The sequence below is a fragment of the Notechis scutatus genome, chromosome 2, assembly GCF_049901735.1.
Source record: "Notechis scutatus isolate UNSWTSFEM ecotype Mainland chromosome 2, rNotScu1.2, whole genome shotgun sequence".
Taxonomy (NCBI): Eukaryota; Metazoa; Chordata; class Lepidosauria; order Squamata; family Elapidae; genus Notechis; species Notechis scutatus.
In genome coordinates, this window is record NC_142010.1 from 205,136,164 (window position 1) to 205,158,752 (window position 22,589).

Consider the following 22,589-nt stretch of genomic DNA (forward strand, 5'->3'; position numbering starts at 1 on the left):
AGGTGTTCTCAGGGCCCAAAGCCTGCATTAAAACTCTGCTCTTTAGAGTTTGTGTGCAACTTCATGACACACTTACAAAATGGGCAGAATTTTGGATTGTAATAGTACAATACTGCTTTCATCATTTATACCCCTTGCACTTGCCTCTAAAGAAAAGAACAACATTGATGAATGAGCATGATTAGTGGCTATGGAATGTTATTGATTAACTGGATTAGAGGAGACAGAAAACAAAGAAGAGAAATGGAGGGAAATTGTGAAAGAAAATACATGACTGGTTGGGAAATCAATGGTTCTTTGGAAACACTATTAGCTTTAACTTACTTTCTCAGTTAATGCAAAATAGAAATCAATGAATCAATGATGATAAAAATTAAGGCACTTATTTTAGGATTCAATTGTAAGGAATATTGCTGTAAGGAATATTGCTGTTATGAAAATTTTAATAGAAAAAGAAATCCTAAAGTGTAAATACTAAATCTCATTAATTTTGAACAATTTTCCACTGGGAGATTTTGATCTCACATAAAAATAAACCAATTTTAATTACACCAGCTTATTTCGCACTTTGACTATAATTTCAAAATAAACTAGATTTTAATTCCATTTAGTTTTTATTGGTCTGTAGGCTAATGTCATGGTCCATTTGTCTAACTATTCTGAAATCAATGTTAATATCTATAGATTTCAGCCATTGGCATCAAATTTCAAGGAATTCCCATGGTTCTGTATCTGTTCTGTATATCTTTTCTATTTCTATCAGAAAAATGAATAACAAGATATCAGTATGAGTTTCCAGTTATCTTAGACCAGGGGTGTCGAGCATGCCTCACATGCTGCTCCCCCAGTTTGGTGAAGGGGGGGGGGGAAATCCTGATACATCATGTGACACCACTGTGACACCGTGAGTTTGACACCCCTGTCTTAGACAATAATAGCACATCCATGAAGCAGGTTTGTTCACTCTTGATGGATTTTTGGGTTCATAACTCAAGTTATCTTGAGGTAAAATGGGTGGTCTATACATTTGATATGAAAATAAATAACTGGAAGCTGAATCTGTGGCTAGAAAAAAAAGGAAACTAATGATCTGCTAATCACTGTCACCTTCATGTGGAATATGTCATCCACACATAAATCACATATATGCAAAACTGACAGGAGGCAAAAATCAGAACAGCCTTTAAGAATGCAGTAACAAAGCCATAGTGTTTACAGTTTCATCTTCAATCTTACCCCCAAAGGCATGTGTCACAACAGCTGAAATAAAATGCTATGTGAAAGAAGTTGGGGGAAAAGCCTACAGTCTATATTCAACTTGTCCTTACAAGCAAGACTAGCTCTTAATTAGTGTAAATTAAGCCAATATTAAGACTTGTCAACATATTCTGCTAGCTTTAAAATCATAAGTATTGGGCTTTTACCTTTCTATCCTTCTCTACTGTAGAATTATTTAATTAGCTAAATAAAAGTTTCTGCAAGAGCTACATTTTTAAATATTGATCCTATTCTGTAATATATATGCCCACTTCCAAATAACAGCAAAAGTGGAAATGCATCTCTCTGCATCAGCAAGAAGCCTGAATCTATTTTTATTTTCTGAACGACAATATAGATATCAGCAAAGTATGAGATTAGTTTTAGGAACACCAACAACACTTCTCCAGAATATCTGACAATTTTATTTTAAGCCTACGTATGGATTAGAATGCATTTTATAATGGAGGATCTGCAAGAGATCCTGAGAGAGATCAAATTCTAACAAAGAACAATTTCAAAGGATAAATATTGCTACCGTTACAAAAACACTGAGCTATTGCTACCCAGCTGGCTGTGTGCGTTATTTCTTCCATCAAAAGTCCTGTCATTTTGTGCAATTCAGCAATGGATTAACACACTCATAAATCTGATGAATCCTTCAATATAAGCAATAAATCTCAGTTGAGCTGTAGGGTTCTATAAATGCACATTCTGTAATCAAACAACCTCTACTGTATCTGAAAGTCAAGTGGCACAATTCATAATACTGGGGTGGTATAAACTAACAATATTCTGATTTAACTATTTTTACGTTCATATTTTATTCAAAATATAAAAAATATATTTATTCAAAATATAAAAATTGATTTCATTTCCTACCCACCTGAAAAGCGTCATATTCTTTTTGTACTAATTACATAAAAGCAATAATTTTAGTGATTTTGCTCTATGAAGCACAAGACTAAATGGTTGTATATTATGTAAACCTATAGAAGGGCAAAGCATTTGAAGAGTATGTTAGCAAAAGGAAAGAAAGCACTCACACTCTTCATTAAAGTCTCCTGTGGCTGCTTCAATAGTTACTTCTAGTTGTCTTCATGTATGCATACAGATAACACTTACTTTTCCAGCAAAACACTGAAGCTATATATGTACAATGCAGACAGCCAAACTGTATTTTTTAGAAGGAATGGTGCATTTGTAAAATACGTATTGTGTGAGACACCTCTTGCAAATACTTTTAGTAGATAAAAAAGTATATCTGCCAGATATACTGCTTCACTGAAGCTTTGTTTCTTGATGAGAATATTTAAATAAGGCTACTGTACAAAATCTAAGTTGAAAAAAATCTAGAAATCCATTAGATGGCATCAGCAATGCCAACTCTCTGTCATCTTTTGATTATGTGAATTTCTGCAACACAGATCTGGTAGCTCCCAAAGGTGCTTTTTCAAAAGTGAACTTTCTTTATTTTTTTTCCTTGAAGATGTTTTGCTTCTCATCCAAGTTCTGACTGAATGGTGGCAAATGGAAAGATTTATATTCCTTGCAGATGACTGCAAAAAATACAGTATAAATCTTTCCATTCTCCACCATTCAATCAGAACTAAATAAACTTTTTGGATGGGAAGCGAAACATCATCAAGGAAAAAGCAAATGTCTATATGCCTTTTGAAAAACATATTTGGGACAATCATGACCTTAGATGATTGAGAATCTCCATAAGATCTGATAGCTCTAATTTTAAAAGTCTAGGAGGCCATTTGAAGATTTTTATTTATTGCAAGCTGAAAATTTTCAACAGCTGGTTTCAGAAGTATGTTCTTTTTTCTTCAATAAAAAAAATGTTACACTGCATTGCCTAACTCACTGTTTTCATATTTTATTGTTTGCCTATATGAGAAAAGACTAGCTGGGCAGATTTGATTTCAAGTAAATTAAATCCAATCATATTAGCCAGATTGAAACATTCTGCTTACAGTACTATAGGAGAAAGCAAGTCGATTTTTGATTACATTATCTCAGTTAAGCAGGTCAAAGTCATACCTGTGAAGGTAGAATCAAGATATAGATTATCACTCAGTCAAGTTAAGATATGCCACTGGGAAAGCCATGAAAAATACCAGTAATCAGAACCCAGAACATTCCAAGCTAAAGAATGTCTTCTTAAAGCCATGAGACACCTGATGCCCTAATTAAGCTAAAAAGGCTTTATCTGAGATTGGCACTATGGTAATCCTTAGAACTAGGTTCGTAAGAAGCCCCATTCCAAATACTATATTGAAGTAGCAATTAGCGAGGAAGTGACACAATAATAAGCACACAGTTACCTTCACATTATATTCTTGATTAGCTGCTGATTCTCTGGCAATAAAATGTATTTTGGCTCAGAGAAATGAGCACATACTCATCTCTTTGGACATCACTGAAGCATTTGTGCCAGGGGAATGAAAGCATACTAGCTAGCAGTTTCACTGAAATAACATCACTTAAAATAAATTATGAGATAATTTATATACATACCCGCTGTTTTTCAGAATCCACATAGCGAATGCCAAAATAGTCTTTTTCTAGCAAACAGTAGTGATTGCAAACATGATCTATGAGAAACTGGCCTTTGGTCTCTCTCTGAAAAAGAAAAGGCAATACAAATAGGTAGAACCTGTAGGTGTATGCATATATAATTAACCTGTGTATTTTATATATATTTCAATCAGAATTATACGTTGTATCTTGTCTTAATTGTACATTGAGAAAACAGATTAAACATTACTAACTTTGATTGATTTCAGTGAATCCACCTAAGATTAATCCAGGTTTTAATTCTATCCTTCTCTTTCAATCAAATACAAAAACTTATTTATTAGAGATTCTGTATGTATCTCAGATTAGCAAAATACCTTACTGCACGCCACACAGTTTACACTTTCTTAAACTTGTCCTATTGAATGAGGCTTTACAAATTTGTCCATATCTTCAAGGATTTACACAATTTTACTGGATAATGAACCTTTTAATTTCCAGAATATTTGAGTTAACAGAATACATTCAAAAACAATTTGAAACCTTTTAAAAGAAATTAACAATTGCTTTTTTACTGAAGAAAACTGTATACTTTGGTAGTAATTATATATGTCTATGTATGTAAATGTTGTGTATATACATAAAAACATAAAATATATGTATATCATTTTAGCCATTGTCTATCCACTGCAGGATGAAGGCCTCTTCCGCATGTTTCCAACCAATATGGGTATATTGGCATGTGGAAGTAATAGACCTATGATGGCAAACCTATTGCATGTGTGCCACAGGTGGCACACAGAGCCATTTGTGCCAGCACATGACCGCAGGTAAACTTACCTCACTGCACATGCGTGCGACTCACACCTGATTTTTGGCCTGTTTGAGGCTTTTTTTCGGCCTCCCAGAGGCTTGAGGAAAGCCTCTGCAGACCGAAAAATAGGCCCGTTTCATCACTTCCTGTATTTCCGGAAATACCGGAAATGGGCCAAAAATCACCTGGGAGATGCAGTGTAGGTAAGGGGACGGCAGGGGGAATTGCTCGTGCATGTGCAGGGTGTGTGTGGGAAGGAATGCATTGCCTTCTGGGTGCTGGTACGCACAATTTTTGGCATAGGAGCCCAAAAAGGTTAGCCACCACGGGAATAGACCATAATTTGCCATGCTAGTACAAGGCAGGACGGTGTTAGTCTGGGGTATTATAGCCTGTTCACCTTGGGAGACCCTTCTAGACATGTACATGTCCGATCACATAGCCCACAATTTCATTTATTCACACAACCCCCTTCACTTTGTCAAGGTGAAATTATTGAAGGAGTGCACATATGCTATATGTACATATATGCACATATTTAAAAAAAGTATGCTTCATCTGGAATAAAATACTATTTATCTAACTGATACACAATAACAAGAATTGAAAATATATCCGGCATGCAACTTCTTATGTTCAAGTATGTTTGCCGAACAGTTTCAGATTTTCAGGTTTGCCAGCTGCTTGTAGGAAATCAATCTTAATTCCACATTCCTAGAAAAGCTGCCTTTCTTCAGCTGTGAGAGAATCAGAAATAGCAAAAAAATGAGATAGAAATAGAACAGGTCAATGCATGGAGGAATGAATAGGTACAATCTAAGACAAGGCATAGCCAATCTGGGTCTGGACTTATAGGTCTGGATAACTTTCATAAATAGCTGTTTTTTTTAAATATACACATTCCCAGTTACATTTGAGAAAGAAAAAAATTGTGCTCTATAACTGAAATTGCCTTATGCTGATGTAAATGGTAAATGTTTTCAAGTTCAGTCTTGAAGCATGCTTGTTAGAAGTATAGCATGTAGAGTTCACCGAGAATTAGTTTTGAGAAGACAGCTTAGGATTGTTCATGATATAAACTTCAGGGGGGGAAAGGAGAACACAGTACCTGACAAAATAGAGATTCCAAATAATTATTGCAACATGAAGCTGGTTCTTAGGCAGACTATTTCCATATTTTTAAAACCTATGCTTAATCACTTAATTGCTGCTCCTTGAAAACTTATTGAGGCATTTCATAAAAAAAGCTGAGGAACCCATACTAAATTAAACACATATAGGAAGGTAGAGCCCACTTAAAAATCTTTTTCCTATTTCAACTCTATTCTGTTGTTCTATCAGTGTAAGAGTATCACCAATAGAACCAGTCATGATATCAAAATTTCATACCAAATTTCTGTGCAAATTCAAGATACATTTTTGCAAATACAAGCATTTTACAATTGTATTTGTATTGTAATTTTTTAACTTTCCCTGAGCTTTTTCACTGCCCTTATAAAGGTAGTCCTCGAATTATGACCACAATTGAGCCCAAAGTGTCTGTTGCTACGTGAAACATTAGTTAAATGAGTTTTGCCCCTTTTTACAACTTTTCTTGTCACGTTTGTTAAGTGAATCACTGCAGTTCTTAAGTTAGTAACATGGTTGTTAAGTGAATCTGGATTCCTCATTAACTTTGCTTGTCAGAAGGTCACAAAAGGGGAGCACATGACTCCAGGACACTGTAACCATCATAAATGCAAACTAGTTGCCAAGCATATGAATTAGGATTATGTGACCATGGGGATACTGCAACATTCGTAAATATGAAAAATTGCCATAAGTCACTTTTTTCAGTGCCATTGTAATTGCAAACAGTCACTAAATGAAGAATTGTTGTAAGTTGAGGTTCTAAAATTTGCAAAACGTTGCATTTCACTGAAGCATCGTAAAGGCTAGCTATGTAGCAATAACTAGCTAACCTTGGCTGATCTCATAAAACTAAAGAGGACTAGATCTGGTTAGCACCGGGACAGGAGATTAAGAAGGAGTTAGACAGCAAACTAGCTTGAAATGTTGAAAAATTATAAAGTAATAGAAAACCAATTTTCTATTGGTGCCATGAAATCTGCACTTTTCTTATTGGTGCCATGAAATCTTTAGAAATAAAGCTTGATCAAGAGCATTTGCTTTTTGTATGAATATCCACCTTGATATTCTTAACTGTGCTCCTAAACCAAATAGAATTATGCCAAGAATACTACACAATCCCAGAAAAGGTGAGGCTGCTTTAAGGAGTTGCAGACTGTTAAGTCCATGTATTCTGAAAGTACCTTTTTTGGAATCAAACCTAAAACATTGTACTGTCATAACAAATTTTGCCTCTTTTCCTTTCAGCTCTTTGTCATTTCTTCTCTTTTCTGACAGCCCAGAAGTTTTTGGCTTTTCTGTTTTTTCCCCAAAATAAAATGGATAATTTAGTTAAAATTCAATTCAATGCCAATATACTACATGAGTACAGAGATCAAGATATTTTCAATGCAAGACAAAAAAATAAAAAAGAGAATCTAATAAGCTAGCCTAGTCATAATTTATTATGCATCAAGAATCCTTCATAGTCAAATGCAAGCATTTTGAGAATAGTGGGAGATACTCCCAGATAATTTTTACAGAATTAATCTCCAAACCCAGCAATAGTGTTGCACCATTTTGGAACATGGACTGAAGCCTTACATGATATGTATTGTAGACTCAGTTTGGAGGCTGAAGGAATTTTTTCTCTCTTTTCTACAGCTGATTTGAAACAAGAGCAAAGATTTTTCTGCTTTCCTTCCTTCACAATAATGTACAGTAGCATTTCTCAGTAACACTTTGTTCCCATCTGGTTCCTGGTCCCAAAGCAATCTTCTTTCCTCCCCCAAGAACTGCAGCATCTTATTTGTTTACACTGTATCTCCTTCCTTTCGCCATTACAGCTGCCAGGAAAACATACAATTTTGGTTTTATTTATTTCCTTAATTTGATTTATCTCTGCCCACTGCTCTTAGCAGTTTGCAATTAAAAAAACAAACATTTAAAATCATGATAATAAAAATTGTTAAGATAGCAAGCAAATAATTAAAATTAACTAAATCAACAACTAGAAGCCTATACAAAACGATGCATTTTAAGGATCTTTTAGAAAAGAAAATAGATGTTAGAATCCCTTAACTCTACAGGGAGTATGTTCCAAAGGCCTACTGGCAACAGTGAAGGCTTAGTAAACATGGCGGCTTTTATAGAAATAATATTATCTTAAGAAGCCTTATGCACCATGTGAGGTTTTAAAATATTTTAATATATTCTTTTTCCCAGAAACAGAGTCAGTTTGACATAGTGATCAAGGCACCAGACTAGAATCCAGGAGATTGTGAGTTGTGCTTCCACCTTAAACATGAAGCCAGCTGACTGACCTTGAGCCAACCACTCTCCCTCAGTCCTAGAAAGGAGGCAATGGCAAACCATTAAAAAAAACCTTGCCAAGAAAAACTACAGGGGCTACAAGTAATCCATGCACCATCCATAATCAAAAATGCACACATGCATGCACACATGCACACACACACACACACACACACACACACACACACACACACACATACACAGAGAGAGCGGGGAGGGAGGGAGGGGGAGAATACTTTGCATTTTACCCAGAAATTCACCCAGATATTATGTGGTCTCATCACATTCTTCACAAGCCCAACTTCGCTGCTGAGTCTTGAACCAACTTAAGTATTCACACTGGATATAAGTGTAACCCCATCTAGAGCAGATTGCTATGGTTAAGCCTAGAGGTTTCCAGAATACACATAATATTAAGATCATTATCTTTCAGAAAGGAATTCAGCTGGCGTATCAATCAAAATTCTCATTAAAAAAAAAAACCTGAATATGATTTACCAGACAGAATGAAGAAACACACACAAAAAAAACAATAACTACTTATATCAATTGATATTAATCTCATCCATAAAACAAAATTATGTATTAGCTACATTTTTGTTCTAAGTTAACAGATAACCTAGAGTCACATAACAGTTTTTTGATGTAAAGAAATATAGTTCAAACTTGATTTTTCAGTCTTGGGCCTGGAAAGTCAAATAATAAAAGTACGGCATTTTTATAACATACAGAACAATATGTATGCTAAATTAAGGACACAAGGTAAAGCACTGACACAATTCAAATTTCAATATATCCAACACATATGCTATATACCTAATAAATGAAGCCAAAAAGTAATCTAATAAAAGTCCATGATGAACCAATTCAGTCAATGTAATATTTTCATAAAGCAAAGCTGCTTTTGTTTCCGATATAAAATATTTTAAATATACAGAATAATAGTGTCACTTGCAGTCGAAACAATGCTAATGAAACAAACTCTCCCCCTCCACTCCCCGAATGAGTATGAAATTTGCTCTGTAAAGTTACAAAATTTTCTGAATGAAATCTGGAGGCACAAGACTGCAGGGACAAGGAGAAAAGAGAGATGATTTATTCATACAACATTAGATGGAACCCTCCAGTGCTTCCTAAATAGAATATGCAAGACTTCATTTTATTAATCATAGATTATTGAATAAACAATAGAGATGCATATGCTAAGCTATACACTACCATTTGCAAAGCAGCGTGATCATTATTATAATTACTAATAATTCTGTTTTATCTTCCTTTCTTCTTGAAGACACTCAAAATAACTAAACACATACAATATGCTAATCCATAACCAGACAAACCACATTAGGACTTAGCAAAATATGCTGCACTAGTCATGCACACGTTCCTTATGAAATAGCAATCAGAGAAATAATCTGAGGAACGAAAAGAGGAATAAAATTGCTGCCAAAAAATTGCTTGTAAAAGCTGAATGTCATATCAATTATATCTAAGAAGCTTGTAAAGAGGAAGAAATAAAAGCAACCTATGAAGCAGAGACTCATAACACACTAGATACCCTGTTTCTCCAACAATATGGCCTCCCCCAATAGGAAGTCCCAGCATGTTTTATAGGCATGAAATTAAATTAAGCCCCTCCCCCCAAATTAAGGCCTATATTAAAACATGCGAAATGGGGGGGAATGGTGGGGGGGCTTGCCGTTAGGAAGTACTTTTGTTGCACACCCAGATATGGTGCTGCCTGCGTTGACCCCGATACAAAGTGCCCCACCAACGCCGAGGTCAACATCCAAGCCGTCGCCGCCTGCCCGAAGATGCAATGGGGGGGGGGGAATTAAGTCACCCCCGAAAAGATGGTCTAGCCATTTTTTTCGGGGCTCAAAAAAAAATAAGACCCAGCCTTATTATATGAGAAACACGGTAGATGCACTCTGTGTTTTAAATGCACAACTGAACTAGGATAAGTTCTTAGTTGGATCATATGTTCATTATGTGTTTTAATAAAGAAAAATCAAATAAAAATATGCATTCGTGCCAAAAACGATGGGCTCTTTTTGTTTGTAGAACTAAAAGTTGCCACATCTTTCAATGTTCCTTTATACTGTTATGTTACAATTCTAGGTTGTTTTATAATGTTACTGTTCTAGACAATTCTTCATGTTAAGTCATATTTGATGGATAAATGTTGCCTTTCTTTTATACCACTCCTTCTATCACATGCACCAAAAAATGTTTGCATGTAATTGTGTGCATTCTTTGAAATATATTAAGCATTTCGTTCCAGTCACAAAATTGCTTAATGTAAATGCCATTCTATCTTAAAACAAAATACCATTTTGTTTCAACTTATTGACGTCAGAGAGTCACAAATATTTCCAGTCCATCAACAGAGCATAAAAATAATGCAAAACTTCTATTCAGTCTTCCAAATTCAAAACAGAAAAGGGAGAAAACACAAGACAGAATAAAATAGTGTTTATATTATGATAATCATACATTACGGAGTCAAACTACAATAGATACAATTATAAATATGTGATTGCTGCCAAAAATTATTGTCTCATTCATTTTTCTTTTTAATCTAATCAAATATACATTATGATCTGAGATCTTAACATTCAACATTTTCCTAGCACTTATTTTTCATCATTGGCTGGAAATAGCTAAGACATGTGAACGTTACAGCATCACAATATGAGATAAATCCCCATAGATGCTTTAAATAGGAAGAATAAAAACTAAAAGTACAGCAAGTGCATTTTAGTGACTATTGCTCATATACCGTAACGTTAGTTTCATTCTTAATATTTTTTTCTATAAATGTCCTCACATTTTTGGAAATTAATTTGTCTCAGGATATGCTTAAACAAATCAATCCAGAGTTCTCACTCAAGGCACAAATGACCAAACTCGTTTTGTCCTACTTTGGATACGTTATGTGAAGGCCTAACTCTCTGGAGAAGGCTGTTATTTTGGAAAAGGCAGAAGAAGAGGACAGCCAGCAGCAAGATGGTTAAATTCAGTTACAGTGGCATATATGGTGGAGGGGGGACTGTCCAAACTTTGAGTCTGGATCATAAGTATTTTTAAACAGTACTATAATTTTGAGTGGTCACTAAACAACCAGTTGTAAATTGAGGATTCCTTGTAATGGTGTTTATGACGTGGTTAGATTAAAGCTTTTCAGAACATCTAGCTGATGTTGCCATACAGGAAAAGTAAACACAAAGCTGCATAATGGGAACACAAAAGGTAAAATGTAGGGACACAGGAAAGCCAAAACAAAAACAAAAAACAGAAGGATGTGACCTTGTTTGCTCAACACAGTCTGACTCAGTATCATTTTAACTCTTTCCACTTTAAAATGTCTTTAAATATCTCCATTGCTTGCATTTTGCCATATATTTACAACACTCCACATGCGCACCAAAGCTGAAAACAATGTCAACCAATATCTCTTTTCAAAACAAATTTGTAAAAAGCTGAGCTTTAGTATGAAGGGCCCCTGTCAATGTGGAAAACGGTTCTCAAATACTGAGGGTAGTTTACACATAACTAACATAGCACTGGCAGAATCTGGCAACAGACTGCAGGGAACACTGATTCACAAGTTTCTAAACTTCCATGCCATCCAACAATGTATTATAGATTGTCTTCTAAGAATGATTAAATTAAAATACAATTTAGCAGCAGCTTTAACTAAATTACTGAAAAAAGTTATTTTTCAATAAACTTGGATTTAAAAAATAACAGTGAAATCTTTAATACAGGTATCTATATTTTTTAGATAGGTGTAATCATAGCACTTTTAGCTACTTTGATTTGATGGGAGTGGTAGGCCAAATGTCTGCTGGATGATGTTACCTGTAAATATGCATAATCAACATATTTCCCTAATTGCAGACAAAGAGACAGACAGAGACAGACAAGAACCCTTTCGGGCTCTCTTGGCCACTTTGGTTTTAGAGATCAGTCCATAAAGCTTTTGGATGTATTGCAAATAAGACAAATGTTTTCACAATTCAGGAATGCCAAATTAAATACACTGCCTACTTCATAATATCCCAGGATGTGAATAGTGGAATACAGAGGCAACAAATGATATTTTGATGACTGGGTTTCAGTCTGGTAGCATTTTTGTTTCTTTAATCACATTAAATTAATGTTTTAAAAATCAACTCTGAAATGTTTATTACAAAAGTAAGTACAGTAGCGGCCACCCACCCATAGAATTTCAAAATAACAACATCAAATCTCAAAAATAAAATAAAAGTAAACAGGTAATAAAACAACAAACAACTTTTAAATCTAGTGGCTTTCATCCTATATGGTTGGACAAATTTTGGTTTTTGAGCCACTGGATATTGAACCTTTCATCTTAGCCCCGTGGCAGCAGTGTAGCTTTTAAATGGAATAATTTTAAATATTTGGTGGACACATCACTGTATCTTTGCTCTATCTGCAAAGATCTATGTAAGGGCCCTCATAACCTTTGACTGCATGACATTGCTATATCTCTGCCCGCAAGAGCATATTCAGCTCCTTTTCTCCAGTAGATAGCTCTTTTGGCACAGGAAAGATGTGCTAGAAAGGAGGAGGATTCTAGCTCACTATAAACAATTACAATATTATAAAACATGACCTACATCCTCAATTGCCTAATATCTACAGGGCAGAATCAATCAGAAAAGGGCATCTTAAGGCATCTGCCATCCAGTATGGCTGAAGGTAATAGGCCAAGCCTAGCTGCAGTAAGCGCTCTGTGATGTCTAAAATTTATCCGCAGGGCTAGTACTAGAGAAGCCTCCATACCTTAAAGGCATCTGAGGATCATATCAATTTCCTGCTGCTTCTCTATGCCCAACAGTCTTTGTTTCATAATGTTTTTGGCTTGGTTGCAAAGCCTCTCAAGTGAAACCATAAAAGACCATTTGCAATGTAATGCAGGGTAAAAACCATCCTTTATTATTAGTCTACTCACACAGTTTGTGGTTAAATATGACTTTCAGTCAATAACTAGAGATAGCGTTTCACATCCAAGTCTCTACCCTTGAGACTCCCGATTCCAACCTTACAGCCAGATTAGAAGGACATTAGTGACTTGCAAAATCCATCTCAGGAATGATGACATCACAAAAGGGTGCCAGAAGTTTCTAAGAGGGAGAAAGGTGACATAATTTACTGGAGTCGGAATCTGGTGGGGAAGACTTAACAGCTGAAAGAGAGCGGGCTCCGTTGGCTGTGGAGGAAACTGGGGAAGAGCAAGTCAAGCTGGGCAGAGCAGGGAAGAGGAAGAACAAGGGAGAGGGGGTTCAGATGAAGACCAAGGCCCACCCCGCTCCTTATCCTAGGGCATGTGGGGAAGAATGCAAAAGAGAGCAATGTGGGTTACATGGCTTAATCCCATGAGGTAGCTAGAAAAATCTGCCCGAAGAGTATTAAAAAAAAAAAAAAGACCGCCAAAAGATAACGTGTGTGATGAAGGAAATTTAGTGAGCCAATCAGAATTTCAGAGGTAATGTATCAACTGTATCCACCTGCCGTAAGATGAAGTATGCTTGCTTTGAGACATTCGTCCCTAGTATAAATTCTTTACACCTGTACAGAAAGAATGTTTTTTAAAATGATCCCACCACCTTTGTGTGATTATTGCCTAACTCACACAGTGTCATGCCCCTGTCGAAGTCGGAATCTGGCGGAGAAGACTAACAGCTGAAAGAGAGCGGGCTCTGTTGGCTGTGGAGGAAACTGGGGAAGGGCAAAGTCAAGCTGGGCAGAGCAGGAAAGAGGAAGAACAAGGGAGAGGGGGTTCAGATGAAGACCAAGGCCCACCCTGCTCCTTATCCTAGGGCGTGTGGGGAAGAATGCAGAAGAGAGCAATGTGGGTTGCATGGCTTATGAGGAAAAAAAGGGCTGTTGTCAGGATCTAACGCTAAATTCATCTAGTGTTAAGAGTTGTGGCCTGCATTCCTGGCATTCCTCCTGACTGCTTGAATTATTGCCGTGCTTCAGAAGTGGTATTCAGCAGGTTCTGACCAGTTCAAATATATATATATGTAATTTTCAAAAAGACATGTTAATTATTCCAAATTATATGCTCATTATTTTTGTAAGCCACATGAGGTCACTTAGCGTGAGCTGGGCAGCCATATAAATTTTTTTAAGTAAAATAATTATCTTAAGAAGCCTGGATATGGCCCTTCCGGTTTGAGCTTCTTCGGTGACAGACAGAAATCCGCGATCGTGCGTGGTTTCGGTCTGGGGTCACCGCTGGAGCGCCCCGAGCCGGCTGGTTTCGGGGCTAAGCCACCCCATAGAGGGGGTGAAGTGGGGGGAGACTGCCGGACTTCCGGTTTGTCGGCTTCGCGAGCGGCAGGGATTTGCGAAGCTGCGCGATCCCTGCCGCGCTAGCCGTTTTTGGGGCTCCGACCCAGACGGGTACGGAGCTAGGCTGCCCTGCAGGGGCAGCTGAAGGTAGGGGGGATCCGGAGAAGGGTTTGGGGGTTTTGCAGACCCCCTCCCCGGCCGGCAGAACCCCCTTTTCCCAGGACGGTGCAGCGGCAGTCCGTAATGGCCGCCACAAAGAAGCTGGCAGCCGGGTAAGAATGCGCAGGAGGAAGTGGAGAAAGTGCTTGAAAGGAGAAAGTTTTTCTTGGCTCCTAGGACTCTAAGACATATTTAACAAAATTCCTGAAAAGTATGACTTTCTGAATGATACCTTCGAGAAGAGGAAAAAAGCGGCAGTTTAATGGTGCTGAAAGGATAGCTTACCCTCTTTTTCTACGGAATAAAAAGTGAATATTAAGAAATCTATTTTTTTTAGGTGAAAACTGGCTTTAAGCGATGAGTGGGAAAAGAGAGGACTAAAAAAAATATTTGTATGCTAAGACTTTGTTGGAGGAGATGCCTTAAGGATTGAAAGACTAAAATATATTGCAATAAGATTTTAAGAAACAGATTTGGACTTTCTTTTTCTCTGATTGATACTACCCTAGGAGGAGAGAGTGGGAACTCTGTCTTGGTTTGGACTGACTGATAACTTTGGGATTGTCTTATTTTTCCTTTGGAATATTCTGACTGTTGTAAGAGAAAAGAAAAGAAAAGATTTATAATGGCTCCTTCTATTGAGGAACTGAGAAAAGATTATGAGCAAGCAAAAAAAAATGGTAAAGCTGGTTTGAAAGAAGCCTTCCTTTTTTTAGAAATGGCGCTTATTAACTATCAACAAACATTGCAGCAGATGAAGACAGCAGAAGAAGAAGAAGGAGAGGAAACCATCTTTAATAAATCTCAGAACTCGACCAAGAGGGAAGGAAGAGGGAAGAGAAGAGAAATAAAGGACTTAAGATTTAAAAAAACATTTAAGAAAGGGAAAAACAAGGTGCAAAATCAATATAAGGATGGTAAACAAAAGGGAAGAGGAATACGACAGAGAAGGGAAGCCAGTAAGGCAGAGGCTAGAAGAAGGGGGGGTAGAAAGGTTTGTTGGGAGAAGAAAGAAAGGGAAAAGGTGGAGAAAAGCTACAAAGTTTTGAAATTAAATGGGAAAAAAGGAATTTTTTTTAGGGATAAAGGATAAGTATAATTTCTTCAAAGAGATTTTGCAAGGTACATAAGATGATATGGTAGTATTGTATTAGAAATAGAAAACTTAAATGGCTTAAGAGTTGATAAGATATTAAAATGTTGAAATGTTAATGATTGGTTTTAAAATATAATATGAGGGGAGATTTAGAATATTGAGCTTTAATTAAAGAGTTTAATAAGATTATGGGATTGATGTTATTATAAAATTTTCATTATAGTATTTGTTTTTAATATTTAGATCTATTGTTTAACTATGTATTTAATTATTTTGGATGTATTATTCAGTTAGAATGTACCAAGCAAAATCAGATTGGGTATTCTAAAGATTAATTTGATTAATTTAGTCAGGAGATAGAAAGGCATCATACTCTGATTAGTGATTTCAGGAGAAATTTCTTTTTTTTTTATAAGGAATGAGACAAAGGTACAATAAAGAATGGACAAAAGATACAAATATAATGACTCAAATTAAGATGATTAATTAAGATAAAATTAAAAAGAGTGAAATATGGGGAGAAGTTAATATAGAAGATTTAGAATGGTAAATAAAATAAGTAATGATATGTAAGATGAGTATGAATACAGTTGAAGTCCATGAAGAAAGAAATACCTGGGTCCAAGTTACTTTCCAAAAAGATCTTTTTTTATGTTTTGTGTGTTGTGTATATATGTTTTTTTGGGGGGGGGAGAATTAATGAAACCTTGCAGAAATATAGAATGAGAATAATGGTAACTAAGTCAGAAAGAAATAGATGAAATAATAATAATAAAATGGAATAAGAGTAAAGAGAAAGAAAGAGAAAATGGATAAGAGGTTTTTGTATGTTTATATGGAAATGGTTTAAAACAGAATTATAGTTTATCTGACTTGTTAAATTTATAATGGAAAAAGGTTTAAATATGTAATGGATAATGACGACTTGTGTGTTTTGAAAAAAATTAATAAAACTTGTTTAAAAAAAAAAGAGGGGGGAGACTGCCAGCAGGGTTGAGGAAAGCCACATCTCTCCTCCCCAGCTGGCCATTACTCCCTTTCCCGAAGGTGGTTGCAGCGGTGGTCAGAAATGGCCACCTCAAAGAAGAACTCAACCGGAAAAGAATGTGCAGGAGGAAGATAAGAAGTGAAAGTTTTGGCTGACCGGGTTAAATTGCAAAAGCAACAACTAAGGTACCCTGGAATTTAAACTAAAACAAAATAACATCGTTCCCAAAGAAGAGTCTGAAGCAGCGAAGGAAAGTGAAATGGGAAAGGTTTGGTTTTTTTCTTCTTCTCTCCCTTTCTCTATACTGACAACCAAGAGACTTAAATAAGAAATCAGGGGGGAAAATTCACTTTGACATCAACAGGCAATTAAGCTGAAAATAAAACAAAATGCCAAAGGGATAATAAAGATTTCTGGACATTAAAAACTTTCTTTTTCATAAGCAGGAAGGGAGAGAAAAAGAATAAGTGCAGGATCTGGAAGAGGGAGGAGACTGCCTGGAATTAAAAAGAATCTAAAGTAAAACTTCAACAAGACTTCTAAAAGATACATTTTAACTGAAACTTTGCAACTAAATAGTAACCCTAGGAAGAGAAAGTGAAAAAAAAGAGCAAAAAAGAAACAGCTTGCGTGTATTTCGATTATTTGGTGATCTTTGGATTTTTGGTTATTATATTTGAATGACTAAAATCAATCGGGTGGTTGTTTAAAAATTTATACAATGGCACCACTTCTGGATGAATTGAAAATGGAACTTAAAAAGTACAAAGAAGATGCACAAGAAGGGAAGGGTTCTTTTGGCTTCGTTTTTCAATTCTTAGAAATGGAGATTTGGAACTATGAGAAACAACAAGAAAAGACTGCAAAACAAGAAGACTGGGACAAAGAAGAAGCCATCTTTAATGAACAAGTAATTTTATGTGGGGAAGAAAAAGAAAAGGGGGGAAAGAGAATGGAGAAATTAAGACTTAAAAAAACAACCAAGGAAAAGAAAAATAATTCGAAAAACAAGTATAATACTGGAAAGCAACAGAAAAGGGGAATACAGAAGAGAGAAATAGAGGTAGAGAGACAAGGGGGGAAAAGGGGGAGAGAGAAGAAGAGAGGGAAGAAGGGAAGGAAAAGAAGTTACAAAGGACCGGAGCAAGATATAGAGAAACAGGACCTATTTAGAGATAATGGGTGAAAATCTAACTGAAAAAGGGATTCTGTAAAGGTACATAAGATTGTATTGTTATATTAGTAATAGAAATAATTTTAGAAAATTGGAAACAATGTATGATTAAAATGAGGGATAAAATAGTTACTGTAATCTAGTGAAATGTTTGTTAATAAAATAAATGAAATAAAATAAATAAGAAAATTGAATTAGGAAGGGACGGGAACATTTTAATTAGTTAATGTTTTATAAAATATAAGTGAAGAGGGGGGGGAATTAATTATGGAAAGCTTATAACTGTTCCCATAGAAGTATGATATTTAATTGAAAAGTAATGTTAAAGAAGTTAAGATTTTAATGAATATTAACATTAATGATAGAATTGAATTGGAATGGAATGTGTTGTTTTAATTACATATATTTATAATCTTTTTTTTTTTTTAAGAATATAGTGTGTAGTTTAAGAATGTACCAAGCAGAATCTGAATGGAAGTTATGTATTATATTGAATGTTATAACTTTAAGGTATATATTGAAGCCTAAATAAGAGTTAAATGGATAAACTTAAAAGATATAAAGGCGTCATACTCCAATCAGCAACTACAGGAGAAACTTTGTTTAATGAGAAAAGATAATATGAAATTGAAACAGGACAGACAAAAAGTATAAATATAATGATTTGAATTGAGACAAGATAATTAAAATAAAATTGAGAAAATTAAAAGAGGGGAGAAGCTATGTAGAAAATGTAAAACAGTAATAAGATATGGAATAGAACATAAAAATGAGCATGAAATTGAATTTGTGTCTGTACGAAGAAATGTAACCCGGGATTACGCTACTTTCAAAAAAGATGTTTTATTTGTATTTTTTTGTGAAAACTCAAATAAAATTTACAAAAAAAGGAAAGAAGCCTGGATATGTTCCATGTGAGGTTTAAAAATATTTTAATGTATGATTTGCCCAGTGTAAATTAAATAAATAAATAAATAAATTAAAATAATTTCATTAAAACACCATAGCCTTAGATGCATTGGACTCGTGGGATGAGAATTGTTTAAACTTTCTGGGGGGCATCAGAATGAAGAGTACCCCACTGGGGAAGGTTAATTTAAGGCAGAATATGATCAGTGGAAAGCCACGGTTATAGACCATACAGACTTCCCAAAGTCATTGCCAAATTTTGGTTCTTAGATGTGATAAGAGGAAAAAAAAATTAAATAAATTGTGGAAAACTAATCGTATTAATTTAAATATGAAATTAGATGCCACCGAAATGACATCAGAATAAAGACATGTCCATATAGGTCATTGCCCTATCCCAGAATGAGTCCTGCACCTGAGTTTGACAGCCAAGCGTTATTACTTCTAGCTCAAGTGCAATTTGTTAGCAGCTGAAAGGAAACTAATATTTTCCTTTCAATGCAGCATCTCTGCATTTTTGGGAAGTCTTGATTCACCAAGGCTGCCATCTTCCATGTTTTTATACTAGCTGAGATAAAAGTGACAGTTAGATAATAATAAGCCAGTTGGTGTTAAAAAGAAGTCATGAACTCTCAGCAAAATCTAACTGAAATCTCATAAAGTCTCTGCATGTTAGTCAATATATAACTATGCCGACAGCAGCTGAGCTTGCACCTGAAATACATTAAATATAAAATGCTAGAGCTTACATTTGCTCCCCTTTAAATACAAAGCAATGTGCAATTCTATGGACTCTTGAATTCTGTGCCTCTGGCTTGCCCTGATTTTTAATCATCTATATTAAATATCAGTTATATTGCTAGGAAGTAAGCCAGTCACGTGAGTGAGAGATTTAGGGTTTTTTTCTTCTACTTTAAACAGCAACAGCTGGTTGGCAAAATCTGATTTATTTATTTTTTTGTATTTATTGCATACACCAATACTTAATCCTTTACTGCTGTGATCCTCCCCAAGAATGCATGGCGTTACAGGTGTTGAATGCAATACCATGTATGACGTAAATGACTAATATTTGCATACATCATACATACATGGTATTATGTATGCAAATATTTGCATGCTTGTGAACACAAAAAATAATTCTTGTGACTCGTATGGATCACTGGGAGGGTAAACTATGAAAATTTGTAGGAGTAGTGGGAAGGGTGACAGCAAGAGGAATGAGAGCCCTGGCCCAATATCTGCTGGGCCCAAGCCATAAAATTTATTCTTTCTCTACCATAATAATTCTCAGATGATTGTCCATTCTCATATGATGCTCAGGAAGGCAAAAGAGTTGCACTGAATTAGTAAAAAAAATCTTGCATGAGTCATCAATACTTAGATTTAAATTAAAATCTAAGATGAAAAGAAATCAAAAGTCCAGGCTCATCACTTGTGTTCTGCCAAAATTCTTGGAACTGTTCCAGTTTACCCATTATATGAATGAAACTATAAATAGCTTACCTCCAGGAATGCCTAGACAGTGTAAATTCTGTGAGCCATATCCAGGTCACAATTTACGTTGCTCTGCAAACAGTCTATTAAATACTTTGCTATAATTGTAGGATATCATCCCTTATGGAGATCAACTGTGCAGTCTTCTTTAACTTTAGGGCCTGTGAATATGTTTGGACTGCAATCCCTATAATTTGGAAGACATCAAACTACAAAAAGATGTCCTTTCAGTGCCAGAATTATATATCTTGCTACAGCTTTTGCCTTAGCATGGTTTTCTTGGAAATGTTTCTAATATCATCTGTTTTGCATCTAATTGTGTTTCATTGTTGTGTTTTATTCTACTAGATTCATACATGATTTAAAATTGCCATTTTCTTTTGTGACCTGGCTAGACAACGTTTTTGATCTGAAACTTAATATAAATAATCTGATCCTACACAAGCCAGCACAGCCAAAATCTTGTGTTTAGAATGTATAGGAGGCAAAACGGAGATTCTTAGTCATCCAGGTCTTTTTTGTCCCAAAGGTGCTTTTTCAAGAGGCAAATGGACTTTCTTGTTTTTCTCTGAAGACATTTCACTTCTGATCCAAGAAACTTCTTCAGCTCTGTCTAGATAGTGGGGATAGGAGGCGAAATTTATTCTGGCATACAGTATATGTTTTAATTGAGTTTAAATTGTTTAAAAAAATGCAGCTATTTTCAAGGTAGCTGTCCTTTACATATTTGTGTTATAATGAAAAATTCTAAACAATGTGAACTTGTGTTCTATTTTAGCAAAATATTATCCCCCAAATAACTTTGCAATTAAATAATATATCTCTGAAGAGAACATTTTATGCATTTATACAAAACAGAAGAACATTTTTGATATTAGGGAATTTGCCAGATGTTATAGTAAGTTCCTTACTCTAAATGTGAATGTGTGGTCATTATTATTAATGATAATAAATAATTTATGATAGTAAGTGCTTAAAAGCAACCACAGAAAGGCATCCATCAATAACGACACTCTACAAAATATTCTATTTCATTGTTCTTCCAAGGAATTCAAACCCTTAACGCTATGGCAATGTCACTAAGTGGAAAATGAAATCTATGCCAGGAAAGAATCTAATTCCATTATCTGATGTAAATAATGAATTATTTTGTCTTACATACTAGGGTCATTGCCAGAAACACAGTATCATTGGAGTATGGTTTACAGAAATTAATAGTATTTGCTCTATATCCTATGCAACTCACTTGGTGAAATTATCATAAATTCCCGTTACTCCTCATCTTCCTTATTTTAGAACATGGAAATGTATGTTTCTCCAGAGGTTGCTGAATTACAGCTCTAGCTGACATGGTCAATGGTGACAGCCACATATCTCCAGTTCTACAGTATAACCATAAGAATGGATATTTAGACAACAATATATAAAACTAATGCAAGTGTCAAAGAAGAAAAAAACAAGACAAACCAGAGATCTACAAACCAATCATTTCCTCAGACTGATTCTAGAGGACCTATGAAATACAATACCGCATGCATATATTTCATAGGTGATTGTAATCCTGCCATTATCTTTTATATCAGTTAATGATATTTTAATGAAAAACACACTGAAATCTTTTTGTATTAACAATAATGATTATTAGATTGATATGTGATCTTTCATCCACAATCAAGAGAAAGGTATGATTTCTATCTTCTATTTGCCTTTGGATTCAGAAACAAGATGCAACTAATCCTGAGCAGCATTATGGGTTACTTGGATTAATATGAGAAAAGACTGGCATAAAAGCAAGTAGAAGAGTTACTTCAATTATTAATGATTTCTGTTTATTTCGATTCAATTAGGCCCAGGGGGAGGTGAAAAACTATTCTTTTTTTTTAAAAGAGATGTTGGTTCTAAGAAAATTTACAATTCCCATAGTTGGGATCTATCTTGATTATTCTAATTAGAAATTCATAAAAATAGACCAAAAGCTTTTAACAAAAAATATTTTTGGAAAACTTGGAAACACCTGCATCATGTGTATTTGTGTGCTTATATAACTTTTGAGTAAACAGTAAACATTCTCTTTCTATGATCTCTGAATAAGGACACACAATAATTTATGTATTTCAGGGCTTCTGTTGGTGTCTTCTTTGCTGATGGACTGAAGACCATGATCGTGCGAGTCTTCAATCCGTACTTTCTCATCGGAGGGCTCTGAACATCTGTTTTTGGGGCCAGAAGAAGGGGGAGAACGCCAGCTGGGTCGAGGAAGCTGCATTTTCCCTCCCTGGCTAGGCATACTCCCCTCTGGACAGGCTGTAGCAGTGGTCAAATATGGCCACCCTGAAGAAGAAGAGCTAACTGGGACAAAGATTGTGCTGGAATGGTGAAAAAGAGGATAGCGTGAAAATCAGGCTAACCAGGCGCAACATTT

At 35.4% G+C, this 22,589-nt stretch overlaps 1 protein-coding gene across 3 annotated transcripts in view; it reads right to left on the reverse strand.

The window, feature by feature from the left end:
* Positions 1–22,589, reverse strand: part of FRMD3 (FERM domain containing 3) — an 85,446-nt gene that overhangs the window by 49,316 nt on the left and 13,541 nt on the right. For 2 of the 3 annotated variants that reach the window (XM_087957851.1, XM_087957852.1), the window contains exon 2: positions 3,784–3,888. In XM_087957851.1, coding sequence (XP_087813977.1) covers positions 3,784–3,888 — 105 coding nt within the window. Of the gene's footprint in view, positions 1–3,783; positions 3,889–22,589 lie in introns of those variants that run through there. The other variant, XM_087957853.1, reaches the window with a different exon arrangement.